Source organism: Chiloscyllium punctatum, chromosome 26 (genome assembly GCF_047496795.1).
Source record: "Chiloscyllium punctatum isolate Juve2018m chromosome 26, sChiPun1.3, whole genome shotgun sequence".
In the NCBI taxonomy this organism is placed as follows: domain Eukaryota; kingdom Metazoa; phylum Chordata; class Chondrichthyes; order Orectolobiformes; family Hemiscylliidae; genus Chiloscyllium; species Chiloscyllium punctatum.
Window position 1 is genome coordinate 18,290,008 of NC_092764.1, and position 20,949 is coordinate 18,310,956.

Sequence of the window (20,949 nt, forward strand, 5' to 3'; positions counted from 1 at the left end):
GCACCACACCTTTTGACTCTGATCTCCAGTATCTGCAGTCCTCACTTTCTCTAAACCCTTTCCTTTCTGTGTTGTTGGAAGTCCAAGGGAGGCCACAAGTAGAGTAGGTTCTATAACGGCGGCAGTGACAGCAATCCGAAGCCCTTGAATTCTGTTAATTAGCTCAAGAGGTTGTCATTCCATCCATATTCCCTGAAGCATTTGTAAAAATCTGCCAGAATCACTGACACACTTAGCAACAGTATATTGTATCATACATTACATGAATGACAGTGCTTTCTCCACATTTCTTTCTCCTGTGAAAGCACCGTAACTCAGAAATGCATAGTAAAAAACATCGACGGTATGGGAGTTGTACTGCAAGGCTACACGTTCAATACTGTATTTAAACCTCATCTGAATTACAGCTATCAAATGGATATATTTCACTCGTGCTGAGCACCCTGAGTGAAAATATAAGAAAGATTTGTTTTTACTCGCTGCCTTATTCTCTCAGATGAGACACTTTCCAAAAGGTGAAATCCTCCAACCATTTTGTTTAGATTAGATTACTTACAGTGTGGAAACAGGCCCTTCGGCCCAACAAGTCCACACCGACCCGCAACCCACCTAGACCCATTCCCCTACATTTACTCCTTCACCTAACACTACGGGCAATTTAGCATGGCCAATTCACCTAACCGGCACATTTTTGGATTGTGGGAGGAAACCAGAGCACCCGGAGGAAACCCACGCAGACACGAGGAAAATGTGCAAACTCCACACAGAGAGTCGCCTGAGGCGGGAATTGAACCTGGGTCTCTGGCGCTGTGAGGCAGCAGTGTGCCACAGTGCCGCCCACGGTTGATAACGTGGTTCAAGGTACTTCTGCATACTGATCTCAGACAAAGTTTGACATGGAGTTAGCAAGGAACAAAAAGGGAGGATTAAAGGAACATCTTAAAGGAGGAGAGTATGCTAGAAGGACCAGTCCAGAGCTTGGGGTCCAGGCAAACTGAAGGCACTGCCACCAATGGTGGGCATTTTAACCAAACTGTAGACTGATGTAAAGAAAGGTTCACCAATCTGTAGTCAGATGCTGGCAAAACTCTCCAGATGCTGGAATTCTGAAATGAAATAGAAAATGCAGAGAAGCAGCAACTACAGGGACAGAAATTCGGTTAACGTTTCAATCCGACCACTGTTTGTCAGAACGTGATACTTAACTGCTTTTAAGCAAGAACAATTGATCCCCCGAAAGGGAAGTGTCAGTATGTTGTCCATGTGAAACGTTACAGAGATGGGTTGCAGTGCATAAAGTGAAGTAGTAGGTGGACCTTGCTATGGCTGACTGATGGGTGTGACAGAGTGGAATTAGAGTGGGTATGAGAGGATGGCACAAGAGCATCCCTTTCCATGTCAGCAGATTTACAAACAGGAGAGGAAGCAAGAACAGGGCCAGGGAAAGGTTACGGAGCATAGTGTGTTGCTGGGAGGGAAGGCAAGTAGACTGGATAGGATGGATTGGCATGGTTGGTGGGAGTCAGGAAAGCCCAAAGGGATAGGTATTCCCTGGATGTGACCCTATCATAGACCAACCTCATTATTTTCTCCACCTCTTCCCATCCCAACCTCACCAACACTACTTCTTCCTAGGTCACTGACTGTCCATCGAAGCATATGATGTTGTCTCCCAGGGTCACCACCATGGGGTCAAGGTGTAAGAAATAATTTCCCGTCTTCAAGGAGACCCACGTCAAAAAAAAAACCCCATGTGTCTTGCAGGACATCAGTCTTAGAAATATGTGGCAGATATGCAGCTCCCAGTAGCTGACCACCATTGTGAAAAAAGCTTTGGCTTGGATTTACACATTTTATAATAAGGCAGCTGTTAACACTGCAGGCCTCGCCTTGAATATTATTCATTCAATTGTGGGATGTGGGTGTCACTGGCTGGGTCTCTTCCTAGTTGCCCTTGAGAAGGTGATGGTGAGCTGCCTTCTTGAACCGTTGCCATCCACCTGCTGTGGATTGACCCCAATGCCATTTAGGGAGGAGACTCCAGGATGTTGTCCCAGCAACAGTGAAGGAATGGTGATATAATTCCAAGCCAGCATGGTGGGTGGCTTGGAGGGGAACTTGAAGGTGATGATGTTCCCATGTATCTGCTGCCTTTGTCCTTCTGGATGAAAGTGGGAGTGGGTTTGAAAGGTGTCAAAAAGAGTGGTTCGGGAAAAGCACAGCCAGTCAGGCAGCATCCGAGGAGCAAGAGAATCGATGTTTCAAGCATAAGCCCTTCATCAGGAAGGGCTTATATTTGAAACGTCGATTCTCCTGCTTCTTGGATGCTGCCTGACTGGCTGTGCTTTTTCAGCACCACACCTTTTGACTCTGATCTCCATTATCTGCAGTCCTCACTTTCTCCGAGTGGGTTTGGAAGATGCTGGGTTTGGTGAATTTCTGCAGTGCATCTTATGCCCTGGACCGACAATAGAAGTTGCTTGAGGCCAAACACAGTGACGTTTTCCCTTGACATCCCTTTTCCCTCTGTTGGTGGGTAACAGTCTCCCCCTTCTCCTCCGAGATGTCCTCCGAGGACAGGAACTTGGTGAGAAAATTCGCAAGTAGATTCAGTTGCAGGGTCACTGTCACAATGGAAAGCTGCCTTTCGCTCCTTCTTGGGTTGAACAAGCTGCAGATATTTTAAATTACATTGTACAACAGAGAAACATGACCAGTGGCCCTCCAGTAAAGTATACATTCATCTCTTCCCATTTCATTGTATCTCACCCTATCATTGTATGACACCATCCCACACCTTTTCCTATGGGGACACATGCTTTCACTGTTGAATATCCATTTATCTAGCTCCAGGGGTGTGTGAATGGCAGGGAAACGGGTCTTTGCTGGATGTCAGCCCGATAAACATGGCAGCTGTGTCATTGCTCTGAAACGTTGGGCACTAGGAGCCTGACAGACAACTCAGCCACAGAAACATGGATGCACTTTCCTGGTAGTATTCCCTGGGACCTGGATGCAGCACATAATGAGCTATCATGGGCTGAGATGCAACTTAGAACTAAGTATTTGGAAGGTGAAGAGAAACTGCAGGATTGTGGAGAATGAGGAGAGGCATGAGGCTATTTAGGTTACCCTAGACACAGTGCTTGCAGGAAAGATACTCTCAATGACTGGTGAGTCCAGAACGGGTGTCACAGTTTAAAGATATGGGGTAGACCATTTAGAACTGACATGAGGAGAAATTTCTTCAACCAGAGAGTGGTGAGTCTGTGGAATTCTCTGCTCCAGAAAGTGGTTCAGGCTAAAACATTTGACTGTTTTCAAGAAGGAATTAGGTATAGTTCTTAGGGCTATTGGGATCAAAAGGTATGGGGAGAAAGTGGGAATGAGCTACTGAGTTGGATGATCAGCCCCGATCATATTGAGAGTTGAGATAGGTTCAAAGGGCCACATGATCTTTTATCCCCATAGCCCTAAGAACCATATCCAATTGCCTATGGAGTCATAGAGATATACAGCATGGAAACAGACCCTTCAGCCCAACTTGTCCTATTCATGTACCCATCCAAATGCCTTTTAAATGTTGTTATTGTACCAGCCTCCACCACATCCTCTGGCAGCTCATTTCATACACGTACCACCCTGTGTGTGAAAAAGTTGCGCCTTCGGTCTCTTTTAAATCTTTTCCCTCTCACCGTAAACCTATGTCTGCTAGTTTTGGACTCCCCTACCCTGAGGGAAAGATCTTGGATTTCACCCTATCCTTCTTGAAAACATTCAATGTTTTGGGCCTCGGATGCTATCTGTGGCTTGGAATTCCACAGGCTCACCACTCTCTGAAGAAGTTTCTCCTTATCTGACTCTTAAATGACCTACCTTTATCGTTAGACTGTGACCCCTGGTCCTGGACTCCTTGTCTCTTTCTAATCCCGTTCTCCAGCCCCTGTATATGACACAGCATTTAAGTGCTCCCCTTAATACTTCACATCGATTTATTTTTAGCTCTGTTTCATGTACATTTTAAATATAAAAGCAGTAACCAGGGGTGAGGGGGAGAAGGAGGGAATATAAAAGGTGGCTCAGTGGTTAGTCCTGCTGCCTCACAGCGCCAGGGACCCGGGTTCGATTCTACCTTAAGGCAACTGTCTGTGTGAAGTTTGCACATTCTCTCTGTGTCTGCGTGGGTGGTTTCCTCCCATAGTCCAAAGATGTGCAGTTTAGGTGGATTGGCCATGCTAAATTACCCATAGTGACCAGGGCTGGTGGATTAGCCATGGGAAATACAGAGTTACAGGGGTGGAGGGAGGTGAGCCTGAGTGGGATGCTCTCCAGAAGGTCGGTGTGGACTCAATGGGCCGAATGGCCTGCTTCTGCACTGTAGGGATTGTATTGTAGGTCTAACTGGAGCACTGCGCTGTTTAAAGAGTCGGAGTAGTGGATATCCAGCCAGCCTGAGTGCGCAGGCCTCATCTTGAGCAGGAGGCCAGGTTTATGCAGACCCCTGGCTATCGCTGTGCTTTTCAGCAGGTATGGTCACACAACAGAGTTACCCTCCATCTCCGCACCATCCATACCCTCTCTGCACCATCCTCCTGGTGCTGCCGCAGTCACAGGAGACCCCACAGGCAAATGCCTTCCGCCAGGAAAAGCACACGCGGTTGCCAATGAAAAGCAGGCAAGTGATGTACTCTGGACAATGCCAGTGAATCACTCTGGACTCGTCAGCATTTGTGTGGGAAGGGAGGGTCATCATTTGCCAGCCCTGTCGGCCGCAAAGGTGCAATAGCTGAGATGAACCGACCCCAGGCAGGGAGACAGACAAGCAGGCAAACCGCTGGGGGTGAGGAGCAGGGAGGGGTCCAAGCAACAGGGAACTGTTTATGAACTGGGAGGGTGGATGGAGGAACTGTGTAAGAGACTGGGCAGCGCTGCAATCTTTTACAAAGGCAGCGACTGTGATCTGCAGTGACAGATTGAAATTTAAGAGACTATCTATGGAGGGTTTCAGGCTGTGACAAGATAAATCGGGGTTACAGCTTTAAACATATTCCATATGGCTGCCAGGTCATTTCCAGCCACTGAAACTAATTAATTTCCCTGAGCAGGGACAGCTCCTGCGCATGTACCACGCTGCAAACCCTCGGTTGGTGGATTGATGCGGGGCAATTAAATGTGTTCCAGGCTCTCCGGCAGTTTTCATTTCGGAGCTGAGTCCTTGATGAAGGCAGTGCCTTTTGTAAAGTGCTCCATCTTAAAGGGACGTGAGCTAGGACTGTCGGGGGGGGGGGGGGTGTTGAGTGCCTGCAAAACGCTTCCTGAAAGAGCCGAACTTGGAAGCAACGCAAGTCGCCTGCCTGGAAACTCTGCTGAAAACCCATGTGATTGGTGGGTGGGAGAACAGCAACAACAACGTGCATTTATTTATATAGTACCTTTCTCTCCCAACACAGCATCTCAAGATCCTTTACAGCGGAGTTATCAAACTGAGAATTACCTGAGAATTTGGGCAGATTTTAACTGGGAAAAAGTGTCTCAGGAGGAAAAGTTCAGTCAAGGCAGCATCTGACTTTGGCGGTCGCTCCCTCATGTGAATGTGGGCCTTGTGGTGTTTGAAGGTGTGAATGTTTTTCAAGAAGGAGTTAGATATAGATCCGAGGGCTAAAGGGGTCAAAGGGTGTGCGGGTGAAAACGGGAACAGGGGACTGAGGAGGATGATCAGCCAAACTCAGGTTGGATAGTGGAGCAAGCTGGGAGGACTGGCTCCTTCACCCCGTTTCTATATTTGTAAAAGCATTGTTGAAATTCTTGCGGTAGTTTGAACGTGGGATTTTCTTGTTCATGTGGAATTGTTTCACATCAAAGTGACATAGCAATGTAAGATCTTATCAGACACTTCAGTGTATGTTGAGCCAGCATTTATGATGAAGACAGTAGTTGAGCTGATGTATTTGCCTGCATAGCAACAACAATTGCACTTGAAAGACAACTCGTCCCTTGTGAGTATCTTTGGGGCATAACAAGGCGCTAGAAGAATGCAAGTCTTTTTTTCTGTTATTTGCACACACCCTCAATAGCAGTGCACATTTCTCCTTTCTTATCTCTGTTTCACACTCTGCCGCACTGCTATTATCGCATCTCAATTTCCATTTCCCTTTCTTCTGACTGGTTTGTGCCGCAGACAATTCTGTATTCCTCTTCCTGACTGTTCCTATTCCTTCTTGCAAATTGACCTTGTTCAACAGCAGCTCTGGTAAGATCAAAGGAACAGGAGTAGTCTATTCAGCCCTTCGAGCTTGCCTTGCCATTCATGGCTGATCGAACACTTTGGTCTCTTAACCCTGTGCATGATTGATAATCTGAAATCTTTACCTTAAATGTGTACAAAGGCTGAGTCTCCACAGGACCCCTGTGGGAGAGCATTCCAAAGGTTCACAACCTTTGGTTGAATAATACTAAAATGCTTTCTCATCTCAGACTTCGAGTCCCCCTTATTTTTCAATCGTGCTTTCAGTCAGGTTTTAGACCCCCGAACAGTATAGCACAGAAACAGATCGTTCGGTCCAACTCGACCATGCTGACCGATATCCTCACTGAATCTAGTCCCATTTGCCAGCATTTGGTCCATATCCCTGGAAACCCTTCCAATTTCTATCTCCATCCAGGTGTCTTTTAAATGCCGTAATTGTACCAGCCTCCACCACTCCCTCTACCAGCTCATTCCATACACATGCCACCCTCTGCGTGAAAAAGTTATTCCTGAGGTCCCTTTTAAATCTTTCCCCTCTCACCTGAGACCTATGCTGTCTAGTCTTGAACTCCCCTAACCTGGGAAAAAGACCATGGCCGATCACCATATCCTTGTCCCTCCTGATTTTATAAACCTCTATAAGGTCACCTCTCAGTCTCTGACACTCCAGGGAAAATAGTCCCAGCCCTGTTAAGCCTCTCCCTATAGCTCAAACCCTCCAACCCTGGCAATATCCTTGTAAATCTTTTCTGAACTGTTTCAACAACTTTCCTAAAGCAGGGAGACCAGAATTAGACGCAGGACTCCATAAGTGGCCAGGCACCTTACTCTATCTATCCCTTTAAGTATTTTGTAAGCTTCTATGAGATCACCTTTCATTCTTCAAAACTCAGGAGAATACAGGCCCAGTTTGGCCAGTCTCTTTTCATCAGAGAGTCCCATCACCCTAGGAACAAGTCTGGTGTCCTTTATGATCCAGTGATCTCTCACTGTGGAAGACAGTGGGCTCCAATCCTGGCATTTTGCTGAGAACCTTAAATTGTGTTAAAATGAACATGGATTCAAATGTTGATGACTCTGATTCCCAGTAGGTACTCACAAAGTAATTGAGGAGAGGCCAATTAAATATTTCAGCTCTGAGACGAATAGATTTTTGTTTGGTGAGGATATGGAGTGTTTTGGAGCTGAGCTGGATGAGATAGCTGGGCAGAACTGCCATGATCCAGTTCAGTGGAGGAACAGGCTGAAGGGGCTGAATGGCCAACTTCTGTTGCTGGGGCACCTGAGTGCTGTAGCAAAGCCTGAGTGCCAGGAAGTCAGGGGCAGTATCTGTTTCTGCCGTCGCCACACTGACAGGCTGCTGAAGGTCTGAGTGATTTGATGCAGGGTGACTTGCCCAATCACATCGATCAACACGAGGGAGCTCCACTTTAACTGGGATTGACAATTCAGCGTGGTATACCTTTGCAGCCCACTCTGCTGCTTCATCACCTTCTGTGCCACCAGGCCAAACCTTTTTAATGATCAAGCTGGCAGCTCCGTTGGCAAGTTTCCTGCAAGTTACAGTAGCTTTGGAAAGAAGCCAAGCTATGCTTTTTTAAAACAAAATCACTTTCAGTCCACATATCCATCTCGATTTGGATATGTGGATGCTAAAGGTGAAATATGGGCAATATGTTATTCGCTTTGGCCAACTGTCTGTGTGGAGTTTGCACATTCTCCCCATGTCTGTGTGGGTTTGCTCCGGTTTCCTCCCACAGTCCAAAAGAAAATGTGCAGGTTAGGTGAATTGGCTATGCTTAATTGCCCGTAGTGTTAGGTGAAGGGGTAAATGTACAGGAATGGGTATGGATGGGTTGCTTTTTGGAGGATCGGTGTGGACTTGTTGGGCTGAAGGGCCTGTTTCCACACTGTAAGTAATCTAATCCTGCAGTGGCCCTTAGTGCATCAACCCTGGTGGCCTGGAGTGATGTTGAAGTATGATTAGATTAAATTAGATTCCCTACAGTGTGGAAACAGGCCCTTTGGCCCAACAAGTCCACAGCGACCCTTCGAAGAGCAACCCATCCATACCCATTCCCATACATTTACCCCTTCACTCAACACTATGGGCAATTAAGCATAGCCAATTCACCTAACCTGCACATTTTTTTTTGGACTGTGGGAGGAAATTGGAGCACACGGAGGAAACCCACGCAGACGCGGGGAGAATGTGCAAAACTCCACACTGATAGTTGCCTGAGGCAGGAATTGAACCCGGGTCTCTGGCGCTGTGAGGCAGCAGTGCTAACCACTGTGCCACCCATTTGTTAGGAACTTATTCAGGTTGGATTCATGTGGCATAATGGTTGGTAGGGCATACAATGTTTCATTTGTTTGCAGGCCGTAGGCCCTGTTGGCAGGGGTCATGTCTATCATCCATCCCTTTTTGCCCGTGGTAGTAGGTATACTTCCTTAACTGAATGGCTCATCAGACCATTTCATGGGTCAGTTTCACGGCATAAACCTGAAACATATCAATAGAGAGATGGGACGAGGTCGGCAGGTTTTCACTAGTCACCCAATGAAGTTTTTATTTTCTGTGGTCCACACCCCCAGCTCTAGTACTGACCATGAACTGAATTGATTTAAAACAGTTTCACAACTTATCCCAGCGTTACAAGCCCAATACTATAACTACTAGTCTGCCATATGTCTTGGAGGAGAGTAGGTTGGAGAGATGCTACATCTTCTTGCAAGACTGACCTGTGTTTTTCAGAACTGTACGAAAACAAATTGAAGTGTGAAGTTGAAAATTCCCTCGTGCCTAATTGGCAAACTAGAAATTTGGCCCCTCACTAAGTGGGTTGATGCTTACCCACCGTCCATTGGATATAGGGCATTTAGCTCCATGGTGAGTTACCAGATGGGATTGGGACTGGTTACCAATGTTTCTGCTAAGGTGGCAAGGGAAAATAAGAATGTGCAATGGTGTTACCTGGATGAGCACGTTCGAGACCCCAAGGAGAAAGCTGCTTCCTTATCCATCCAATCCATTTCTCTCTCAAGTATAAAGACAGACAGGCTGGGAGTTGGATATGCAGCCAGTGTTCTCAAACTCAGTTGGGGTTATTAGATAACATCGGTGTTTCATTCCAACTAGAACTGTTGTCAGTTGGAGAGGAGAGTGGGAATTCTTTGCAGTAACTGAAGAGAATGTAATTGCTGCTTTCACACGTAAAACTGGATTGTGGTAGCATGGTGAAGGCCAGAGGATGGGTTTATCTTTACTGCAGACTAAATGTTTCATGTCACACTGTTCCAATACTGCAGTGAGCAGTTAACCATCCCCACAAATCGAATGACTGAACTGCATTGCTGACTGGGGAAGATTAGACCTTATTTCCTGTTGCTGCAGATATTTAAGTCTTCCCCCAATTTTCATTGATCTGTGAAGCATGAGGATGACCTAGGGTAACCTGCACACCATCTCCTCTGTCTTGTGACCCTGGTCATTCAGGGCAGCCAAGCTTCGGACTGTGTATTGTGCGATGAAGGAGGAGGAGGAGGAGGAGAGAGATGGTGAGGAATGGGGAGGGATTGTTTGAAGTTTGAGGCCTTGAGAAAAATAATTCAGTCATGCAAAACTGAGCAGAAAACGAGTGTCAGAGAGACTCTGAGTGGGACAAAATTCTTCAAGAAATGATGTCAGTCTTACGCCATGATTCGTTACCCTGCTAATACCTCTCATGTTTCAAGGCCACGATTTTGTTAATGGTTCGTTTATTACATTCTCTGGTTTATGCTGAAGGAGAAATTTCTAACTGGGGTCAATCCAGCACAGAAGAAGGCCATTATGTTCATTTTTTTTCTCAGAACTGATTGCTGGGAATGTAAAAACTAAAGGCATTTAACTACTGACATAGTACCTGCAGTTTTCAGTCAGTGATACTCAAGTCCCAAGATAATCCCAGTATTGTGGAAGCGACAATAGTGACAACTTTGTAGTACGGGCATCCTGCAATTATGAAACTTGGAGGGAATTGGACCCAATACCCTGAAGGCAATAGCTTTGTTGCCACTAGAGGAGATGAAGATTTGAATTAATTAATCGAAATTATAATTGGTCTGTGCATCACAATTACCGATTAGCAAGTGGGGATGCCAAGTCAGTGTTGGAAGAATTGAATGGCTCAACCTCATTCTTTATCATATCTGGACATCTGGTCTCAGCTATGTACTGGTCCAGTGAATATGGCCAGTTGGAAAACGATTTGGAAAATTTTGTCCACAGTTCAGATCTCTCTTGAGGAAGCTGTCAGTTGGAGCTCAACTGATACCATTCTCACCTGGTAGTTTTGGATGGTATGGGGGCGCGTTCAGGTCCTGCTCCAGGGCTTGAGTAGAATATCTCAGGTTTCACTCGAGTGAATTGTTGGGAACTGTCATGTTTCATGTTCTGAGCGGCACGGTGGCACAGTGGTTAGCACTGCTGCCTCACAGCGCCTGAGACCCGGGTTCAATTCCCGCCTCAGGCGACTGACTGTGTGGAGTTTGCGCGTTCTCCCCGTGTCTGCGTTGGTTTCCTCCGGGTGCTCCGGTTTCCTCCCACAGTCCAAAGATGTGCAGGCCAGGTGAATTGGTCATGCTAAATTGCCCATAGTGTTAGGTAAGGGGTAAATGTAGATATAGGGGTATGGGTGGGTTGCGCTTCGGCGGGGCGGTGTGGACTTGTTGGGCCGAAGGGCCTGTTTCCACACTGTAAGTAATCTAATCTAATCTAATCTAAATGTTGTACAGAGGCCCATCTACAGATTCCATGTACTCTATGAAGTGGAGCAAATTTAGATTAGATGAAATTCCCTACAGTGTGGAACAGGCCCTTCGGCCCAACAAGTCCACACCGACCCTCCGAAGAGCAACCACCCAAATCCATTCCCCCCTAACTAATGCACCTAACACTACGGGCAATCTAGCATGACCAATTCACCTAAGCTGCACATCTTTGGACTGTGGGAGGAAACCGGTGCACCCTGAGGAAACCCACGCAAACACAGGAAGATTGTGAAAACTCCACACAGACAGTCACCTGAGGCTGGAATTGAACCCGGGTCCCTGACACTGTGAGGCAGCAGTACTCACCACTGAGTCACCATGCTGCCCTAAGTCCTGAGTTCTCTGGAGTCCTGGCTGTAGTTATCCTGCAAGCACTATCGCTAATAAAGACGATCGGGTTATTATCACATTCCTTTCTGTGGAAGTTTATTGTACATTCACCAGCTACTGCATTTACTGCATTACAAATGTGAGTAAATTTGCAAAATGTCCTTCATTGAGAGGCTTCCCTGAGATTGTGAGAAAGAAAAGAAAATGCATGTTTTATTTAAATGAAATATTAAGGAGTCTAGTCACATAGAAAGAATATTTTCACTTTACGCTTTGTGCTTGTGAAGGTGGGGTGTAAACCACACGGAAGATGCAGGAGTTCGGCCCTCCCTGAACTCTCCCACATTTTGTGTGGGAGGGGCTGGAGGTGTGAAATGTAGGAACGGCCTCAAACACTTGCATTTCCATTCACATCAATCACAACCTCAGGATGACCTGAAGCAAGTTACAACCAGTGAGGTACTACAGAAGCATAGTCACTGTTGTGGGAAGTATGGCTGTCATTACAAACACAGCAAACTCCCACAATGACCTTTTTCCTTCCTCTTGGCAATGGTTAGGGAATAACTGTTGGCGTGGACACTGAGGAGAACCCCCAATCCCCTCCTCTGCGTATTGCCATTGGACCTTTTCCATCCACTGCAGAGGACAGATGAAGAATAAAATGATTGGAGAAAATCCGTATGACTGGTAGCTTCCGAGGAGAGAGATAGAGACAGCATTAATTAATGTTTCGAGCGCAAGTTGACTTTTCAGTTGAAGAGAGGTGCAAGTGTAGCGGATTATATGCTATTTTTAAAAAGGTGGGGTGGAGCAATGGAAAAACAAGGAAAGGTTAGAGGACAAGGGAGATTACAGATCAAAGGAGTAATCAAACAAAAGACAAAAGGGACTGATGATGGTTTTAGAAAAACGACCATCGATCCAAGGTAGGTGTAAATAGCAGGATGAAAGTCAGAATCTGAAAGCAAAAACACGAAAACAAGACACAGGCCCTGAGGTGAAATGATATAAAACGGAAGGCTGAGTTCATGTCTGAGGTTGTTGAACTCAAAAGGCTGTCAAGCGTCTGCGTGAAAAATGAGGTGTTAGTCTTCACCGGATTACTGCACAAAACCTGGGGCAGAAACGTGATCATGACAGCGAGAATTAGGGCACCACGGCAGTGCAGCACTTCCTCGGTGTAGTGCACCGGAATTTCAGCCTGGCTCTTGTGCTCAAGTCTGAACTCTCCACCACCGGTTACAGGGGCTTGGAATTACAATGGAAAGCACTGTGCGCACTAGATGCCGGCATGATTCCCCATGCAGTAAGGAGTGAATGGACTAGCTGATCAAAAGGACACAGCTAATTACATTGAATCAGCAATCATGAAGTCACTTTTTTAAAAAATGCCTTTTTGCTGTTATTTGCTGCAGGCACTTGGCTACTCAGGAGATTTCATGTCATTTATTCAATTATTTTACCCAGTTTACACCACAACTGTCACATAGATTCCAACTGGAACAGTCAATCCACCAGGCTGCATCTCAGGAAAGATGGATATTTTCTAATCAACCTGTTTAGGGATTTTGATTAGATTACTTAGATTGTGAAAATAGGCACTTTGGCCCAACAAGTCCACACCAACCCTCCACAGAGCAACCCACCCAGACCCATTCCCCTATATTTACCCCTTCACCTAACACTACGGGCAATTTAGCATGGAGAAAGTGAGGACTGCAGATGCTTGAGATCAGAGCTGAAAATGTGTTGCTGGAAAAGCGCAGCAGGTCAGGCAGCATCCAAGGAGCAGGAGAATCGACGTTTCAGGCATAAGCCCTTCTTCAGGAATCCTGAAGGGCTCATGCCCAAAACGTCGATTCTCCTGCTCCTTGGATGCTGCCTGACCTGCTGCGCTTTTCCAGCAACACATTTTCAGGCAATTTAGCATGGCCAATTCACCTAACCTACACATCTTTGGTCTGTGGGAGGAAACCCATGCAGACACAGGGAGAATGTGCAAACTCCGCACAGACAGTTGCCCGAGACGGGAATTGATCCCAGGTCTCTGGCACTGTGAGGCAGCAGTGCTTACCTCTGTGCCACCATGCTGCCCACCATTTTATGGCACACCTGGGCCTCCTGCCTCAGAAGTAGGGACATTATCAGTATGCCGCAAAAGCCCTTAACCTTAGGAAACATATTTGGGTGGGTTGCTGCACAGATTTACCAGAATGACGTTGGACCTATATGAATTCAGTTATCAGGATATGTTGTCTTGACTTGGTTTATATTCCCTTAAGTGTAGAAGATTAAGGAGTGATCTTACTTTGATACTGAAGACAATTAAAGGATTTGATAGGGAGATTCTGGTGGGGCGCATCAGATTAAAGTACATTATTTGAAAATTAGAGCCAGAGTGATGTTAGACATAACTTCACACAAAGTGTAATGGAAAGCTGGAACTCTCTTTCACCAAAAGCTGTTTCGGCTGGGAGTCAGTTGAAAATATTGTGTGCAACAAATAGATTTTTATGAGGTCTGGATAATAAAGATTATTGAATCAAGGTGGGTAAATGGCGTTAAGCAACAGATCAAATATGGTTGAATTGTATCAAGAACAGGTTTCAGAGGCTGAGCTGCCCATTTCTTTGTTCCTAGTAGTTTTATTTATTGTCTTAAGAAGGGAGTTGGGACTGCATGCTCCAGGCTGCTACTGGAGGTGAGCTGTGGTCATTCACTGAGCCCCTTAGACTGGCATTCACAGAAACCAGAGGAGCAGAGCTCCCACTGGCAAACAATGTATGCAGGCTTCCTGATCAGCTGTAACACTGGAAGCCATTTTGGAGGCATTCCACTTCCAGTCTGTCATTGCTCGTAGGGGGATTGTAGCAAGAGAGGTTGTCAACCAATGATCTGTCATTTCTTTAGCCGAATGCCCACTGAAAACCCGTGACGGTCACACTTGTTTAGCAATGGCCATTGAAAGGTTTATGCCTGAAACGTTGATTCTCCTGCTCCTCGGATGCTTCCTGACCTGCTGCGCTTTCCCAGCTCTCGACAATGGCCATTGAAGCCTGGCCTTCACTGGGTGCAGGGCAGCAGAGATGTCAGCTGCTGCTAAAGATGCTAACCACTGGCATCCTGACCAATATTTATCCATAATTAACATGAATTAACTGATTATATAATCTTTTCACTTTATTGTTTGGAGGGGGTGTAGTGGATCTTGCTGTGAGAATATTGGCTGTTGTGTTTCTCACATTGTAATAGTCCCAACACTTTCAAAGGTACTTAATTTGCAATAAAGCAATGAAAGGATGCGCTGTGGCCTTAGACAGTGCTAAGTCTTCTGGTTGAATGTGCGAGGCTGTCAATTGCCTGCATCTTTTGGTTTCTTTTTGCTTCATATTCACCTGCCATTTGCCCAACTCATTCTTAGAAAGGCGAGTTGAGATGCCCTTTAGAATATGCATTCTCCCCAACACTTACCCTTTAATAGCTCTTTGTCGTTTTAAGTGTCACATGTGTTGTGCAGCTCTTAATTCCCAACATTATAATGAAGCTGTGTAGACCTCAAACAACCATTCTGAAGTTGTAATGTTATGCCTTAGGAAGAGAGGTGAAGCACAGTGTGATGAAATCAGGGTCTCACTACTGTGAGATTGGCCTGTGAATTAAATCCAGTTCTTGCTTTCTGCCTGTGTTTTTTTTAACTCCACATAGCAATCCCGAACATGATGTGCAGAAAACAAAGCTGAGCTGGTGAATTGCTTGGCTGTCATTAGCGAAACTACTGGGAAGGCAACCAGTCACCATGGTGCGTCTGGTGCAGAACTTCTCACTCCTCAAATATGCATTGGGGTGGCTCACTTGTTCTGCATCCCCCACTAAGTGATTTACTTCACCGCACAGTCTCCTGAAGCCATGGCATGGTTGTCTCCTGAAAAATCTTGCTGAGCTCTTTTATGATTTGAATGAGAGGTTAAGGCCAATTGTAACAACTAGCTGTCAAGCCTGTGGGTTGTAGGGCGAGAGAAGGGCTTTCTGTCTGTTGGGCTGTTTGTTTGGTTCTCAATTGAACCACTAGATGGAGTAGGAAACCCATGGGCCATCTAACCCAGGTCTATACCGAGTGGACTCCCCATGCAAGTGAGCAAAGTTGCTGCAGTCCCAGAGGAGCATATAGCAGGGCAGCGGGGAAGTTGTATTTTCTATTGAGATGTAGCATCCACTGAGAAAAGAAAGAAGGGAAATGTGTTAGATCTATACAAACAAGAGAGTTCAATGCTCAAGCTTGGTGCTGTGCTACCAGATCTGAACTGCCACAGTATTTGATCTCACACTATGCAAAAGTGAGGACTGCAGATGCTGGAAATCAAAGTCTACATTCTAGTGGTGCTGGAAAAGCACAGCCAGTCAGGCAGCGTCTGAGGAGCAGGAAAATCGCCGTTTCAGGCAAAAGCCCTTCATCAGGAATGAAAGCTGATTCCGAAGAAGGGCTTTTGCCTGAAACATCGATTTTCCTGCTCCTCGGATGCTGCCTGACTGGCTGTGCTTTTCCAGCACCACTCTAATGTAGGCTCTAACATTATGCCTTGTCTCAACAGATCTTGGTTAGAGAGAGGCAAGCAAGCCAGGCACCCAGCAATGTGTCTTGGAAGTAAGTGTGTTCTTGGCATCAGGTTAAGGATGAGACTGGACTCTAATGTATTCTGCCAAAGGTCATGCACAGCATTCACCTGGGGTGCCAGAACATGCCAGTGAAAAGTGAACCACTGTTTTCGGGAAAGGGGGTGAAGGAGAGAAATGTCTAATGAAGCAAACTTATCTTGTGTATGGTTTTTGGACAGTGGGCAGTTGCTATACATGCTGAAGATAGCCTTGAAATGAAAACTGGTCTGTACGTTCAAGTGTTAAGAGAGGAGTGGGGAGGGTGGGGAAGAGTTGGGAGAGGGGTGGGGTAGCGGGGATTGGCAAGGCGTGGTAAGGGAGACAGCAGCCTTCACTTTGAATTCCAAATGGACTAAAATCTTCCCCCTCTCTGTTTTCACACAGGACTCGCCTCTGCCACTTCACCTTTCCAGTTTGAACAAGAAGCAGGGCACGTGGAGCTCTCCTCCGGGCAGAGGGGAGACTTCAGAGAGGATTAAGCAAGTCAGCCCGGACGCCATCCCAACGGCCTCGCCTCGGCCAGCAGTGGATGTGGGGAGTGTGGACCACAAAACCACAAGTACGTGATCTTTAGCCACTTGCCGCTCAGCAGAAATGCAGTTTCTTTCATGACAGTCGTGTGAGCAGGCTCAGTGAAAGCTCATTAATAGGTTGGATTGTGGAGACATTGCTCATGTTTTTAGCACTTGCTGTTTAACAGCTGTTGCATAGAAGTAGCTCAAGGAATAATGAACTTTGAACCAAGCTGATGTATCACACAACCTGGATACCTACAGGGGACATAGATAGCCTGAGGTTTAACAGCTTCACAGCTTTTGCATGCTGAATTATACATGTTTCCCTATAGACAGCCTATATGGTGTCTAATATCTGTCAGTTTGGTTTGGGGTTTGCTCATTTGTATTCTTGTCTCGTATGTTCTCTTTCCCTCTTGCTCGCTTCACATATTGTTCCTAACTTCAGCCCCAGATGGGTTACAGTGGGTTGGGTCAGTGTGCCTCTGTAAGGAATAATGATCCAGGTTGCTGTGGGCTTCAGTTCAGTGGTTAGAGCATTGTGTTGTGTGCCGAGCTGCTCCATCAACATCCATCCATCATTAAGCCCTTATTCCGCTCCTACTACTAACCAGTCAGTGACATCAAATGCCATCTAGTGTTGTTTTCACCACACATTAAAAGATGACTGGTGAGGGCTGGCACTTGACATTCTAGGAAATCCTACCATGAGGGAGCACTGACTGATGGTGGGATCCCCAGAGCCAGCAGCAGTCACATTAGATGAAAGAGTCCCGATTAGTATTATTAATTCTGGCAGTATTGGCCATTTGAATCCCTGACCTGGAGATGCATTATTTGTTCCTGGGGTTACATGCAAACAGTATGACTATAAACCAATGGCCTGGGAGTTTGCTGCAGGTTGTTATAGCAATGTGGTAAAATTAGCATCTTTCGTAACAGGGACTGAGTGCAAAGCGAGGTTTACACTGCATACAATGTTACTTCCCATTCAAATCAATGGAAATAATATTGGGCAGGATAGATCAGCATTCCATCTGATCCTATGTGTGTTTGTCCCAATAGATGGGGCATCTCAAAATTATTGTGTTATATCTCGAGCGCACCAACCAGGGCTGGGTCACTCTTGGACACTCAAGACATCATCTTGAGCTGCTCAATTAACATCCATCCATCATAAGGTCAGAGGGGGGAAATGTTCACTGAGGATTACACAATGTTCAGCACCATTCACAACTCCTCAGGTATTAAAGCAGTCCATGTCCAAAAGCACCAATACCTGGATGATGTTCAGACTTGGGATGACAAATGGCATGTAACATTTATGCCAAGTATGTGCCAGACGATGACCACAAGTGAGAATCTAACCATTGTTCCTCAGCATTCAAATGGTATCACCTTCACTGAACTCTCCATTATCAACATTCTGAGGGTTACCATTGACCAATGACTGAACTGAAGCAGCCACACAATCACTGTGACTGGAAGAGAAGGTCCGGGCTGAGTGATGCACCAGCTGATTTCCCAGTGCCCGTCGAATATCTACAAGCCTCAGGTTAAGAGGGTGGTGGAATTCTTACCGTTTGCTGTCCATCCAGAACAACGTAGTTGATTGCCATTCCATCCACCACCTTCACCACTTCCTGCATCCACCACTGCTCTACAAGGTGCGCTGCAGCAACTCTCCAAGCTTCCTACAGAGACACCTTCCTAATGTGTGACCTTTACTATCTATCTAAAGGACAAGGATAGTATACCCAGGGGAAGACCACCGCTTTCAGGTTCCCCTCCAAGCCGCACACTAACCTGACCTGGAACTTCTATCACCGTTCTTTCACTGTCACAGGGTTAGAATCCTGGATCTCCTTCTTTAATTGAACTGTGGCTGCACTGTACTGCAGATAAAACAGGCTACATAGCAGGGACAGTGAGGAATGGGCAACAAATACTGGCCTTGCACTGATATCCATGTCCCATGAAAAAGTAAATAAAAGTGTGGCATGGAGGATCAGTGGTTAGCACTGCTGCCTCATAGTGACAGGAACCTGGATTTGATTCCAGCCTTTGGTGACTGTGTAGAGTTTGCACGTTCTCCCTTTGTGTGGGTTTCCTCTGGGTGCTCTGGTTTCCTCCCACAGTCCAGAAATGTGTAGTTTAGGTGGATTGGCCATGCTAAGTTGCTCCATCGTGTCCAGGTATGTGCAAGTTAGGTAGATTAGCCACGGGAAATGCAAGGTTACAGGGTTAGAGTCAGGGGGTTCGATCTGGGTGAGATGCCCTTTGGAGAGTTAGTGCAGATCGGATGAGCCAAATGGCCTCTTCCCACACTACAGTGACTCAGTGATTCTAAAGAAAGCATTTTCCGCAGATTCACAGATACCTTTCACTCAGCAAATGACAGCATTTTATGCGCTCGATCAGCTTTCTCCTGCTTACTGTGGAGCACCTTATATAATTTCCCACAGGTCTTACTCAGTGGTGCCTAAGATTTTTGATGTTGCGGGTTTGTTTTGGGTGAGTAAGATAGGACCCTGCAGACCACACATGCTTTATAAATCCGTTTCCCCTTTAATCTGCACACCTCTCATGCTGTTCACACAGGTCCTATGTGGTATTTTAGGCTCCCTCTCCATCAATGAGGAAAAACTGCTGAGACAGCCCTTTACAAAGCGCCAGACGAACAGAATTCAAGCAGGTCAAACCAGCAAACAGAAGCACAAATGAAACAGACCTCTTGTACTGTGAAAGGTTATAGGTTACCCACTGGGCCATTGAGAGAAGTCACTAAATGGTTATTTCAGAGAAAGAACAATTGACAATGTCAGTGTGTCACCAATCATAGTCATTACATGTCTCTGTTTATAACCATTACAGCCATTTCACAATGTCTAGTGAAATGACTTAATTTGCGGAGAAACTAGCATTTTCAATTCCTTCAGGAGCTCTTGTGCAACATTGAGCTGTTCAGGCAGCAATTAGCATGAGGTTCTTATCGTTAAAATTCGAGGGGAACCTGCCTTAATGACACCCTATTGCAGTAAAGCTCTGAGGATCCAGTCAAAAGTGAGAATCTCTATATGATTGTTGTTTGTTCTGGGACCAATTGCCTGATAATAGGATTAATTGTTTGCAGCTCTCACCCAGAGAGTTTGCTCAGATGTGTGGTCCCAGATGTTGAGACTATACAAGTCCAGCGAAATGATCGACCCAGCTGGTTTGATTTGTTTATGTGAGGGCCATCTGTGAATGATGCCTGTGCAGAGTTGGCAATGTGCTGAACAATGGTAACCATATCATTGTCGCCATGTGCGAGATCATGGATAAAGTGAAAGTGTGTGAGGGAAAGAGAGAAAATCTCATTCTTGCAATGTTGTGTTGGCCTCCAGTGATGTTTCACAGCTCTGAAGGGTTCATCCCCTGTGGAACTGATGCATTTCCAACTGTGAATGTCATTGATTGCCCCAGAGGACAAGTGACATGATTCATCTAATGTTGTGGAGGATGTGGGCTATTCCTGCAATGGCTCAGATGGGAGTTTGTAATCTTCGTCAATTCTTCAAGGATCGTGTAAAGCATGAAGAGGAAATCAGATGACTGACCTGTTTGGTCTTACAGTCCTTCCTCGTCTTCAGTTCTGTAGTGATATTATCAGAAACTTCCCAAATCCAAAAAGCCATAAGATATAGGAGCAGAATTAGGTCATTTGGCCCATCAGGGTCTGCTCCATCATTTGATTGTGGCTGACATGTTTCTCAGCCCTATTCTCTTGCCTTCTCCGCATAACCTTTGATCTCTTACTAATCTACCTGTCTCTGTCTTAATTACACTCAATAATGTGGTCTTCACAGCCTTCTGTGGCAATGAGTTCCACAGATTCACCACCCTCTGGCTGAAGAAGATCCCCCTCATCTCAGTTATAAAGGGTTGCTCCTTCACTCTGAGGCTATGCCCTCGGGTCTTATTCTTTCCTATTTGTGGAATTGTCTTTCCTGTGTCCACTTTGTCCAGGTCCCTCAGTATTCTGTAAGTATCAATGAGATTCCCCATCATCCTTCTAGACCCCACTGAGTGCAACCCAGAGTCCTCAACCGCTCCTCATGAGATAAGCCTTTTGTCTCCAGGATCATTCTTGTAAACCTCTCCAGACCCCCTCCAATGACTGCACATTCCTTTCTTATATGGGGCCCCAAACTGCTCTCAATATTCCAATGCCACCTGACCAGAGCCTTACACAACCTCTGCTGTTCAGCCTCAGCTGTTCACCCCTCATCAGGAGCCATTTGATTGCTGCAGAGGTTACGTTTCCATAGATACCAGTGGCTTGCCTGTTCCTCACCCAAGTAACTAGTCTTGTTATATCTTGGGTAGTCTGTGAATACACTGCAG

At 46.0% G+C, this 20,949-nt stretch overlaps 1 protein-coding gene across 6 annotated transcripts in view; it reads left to right on the top strand.

Annotated features, from left to right (window-relative positions):
* The window catches only part of gse1b (Gse1 coiled-coil protein b), a 627,491-nt gene that overhangs the window by 273,330 nt on the left and 333,212 nt on the right, over positions 1-20,949 (top strand). For all 6 annotated transcript variants that reach the window (XM_072595890.1, XM_072595892.1, XM_072595895.1 and 3 more), the window contains exon 2: positions 16,433-16,607. In XM_072595890.1, the coding sequence (XP_072451991.1) occupies positions 16,433-16,607 (175 nt within the window). The remainder of the gene's footprint in view (positions 1-16,432; positions 16,608-20,949) is intronic.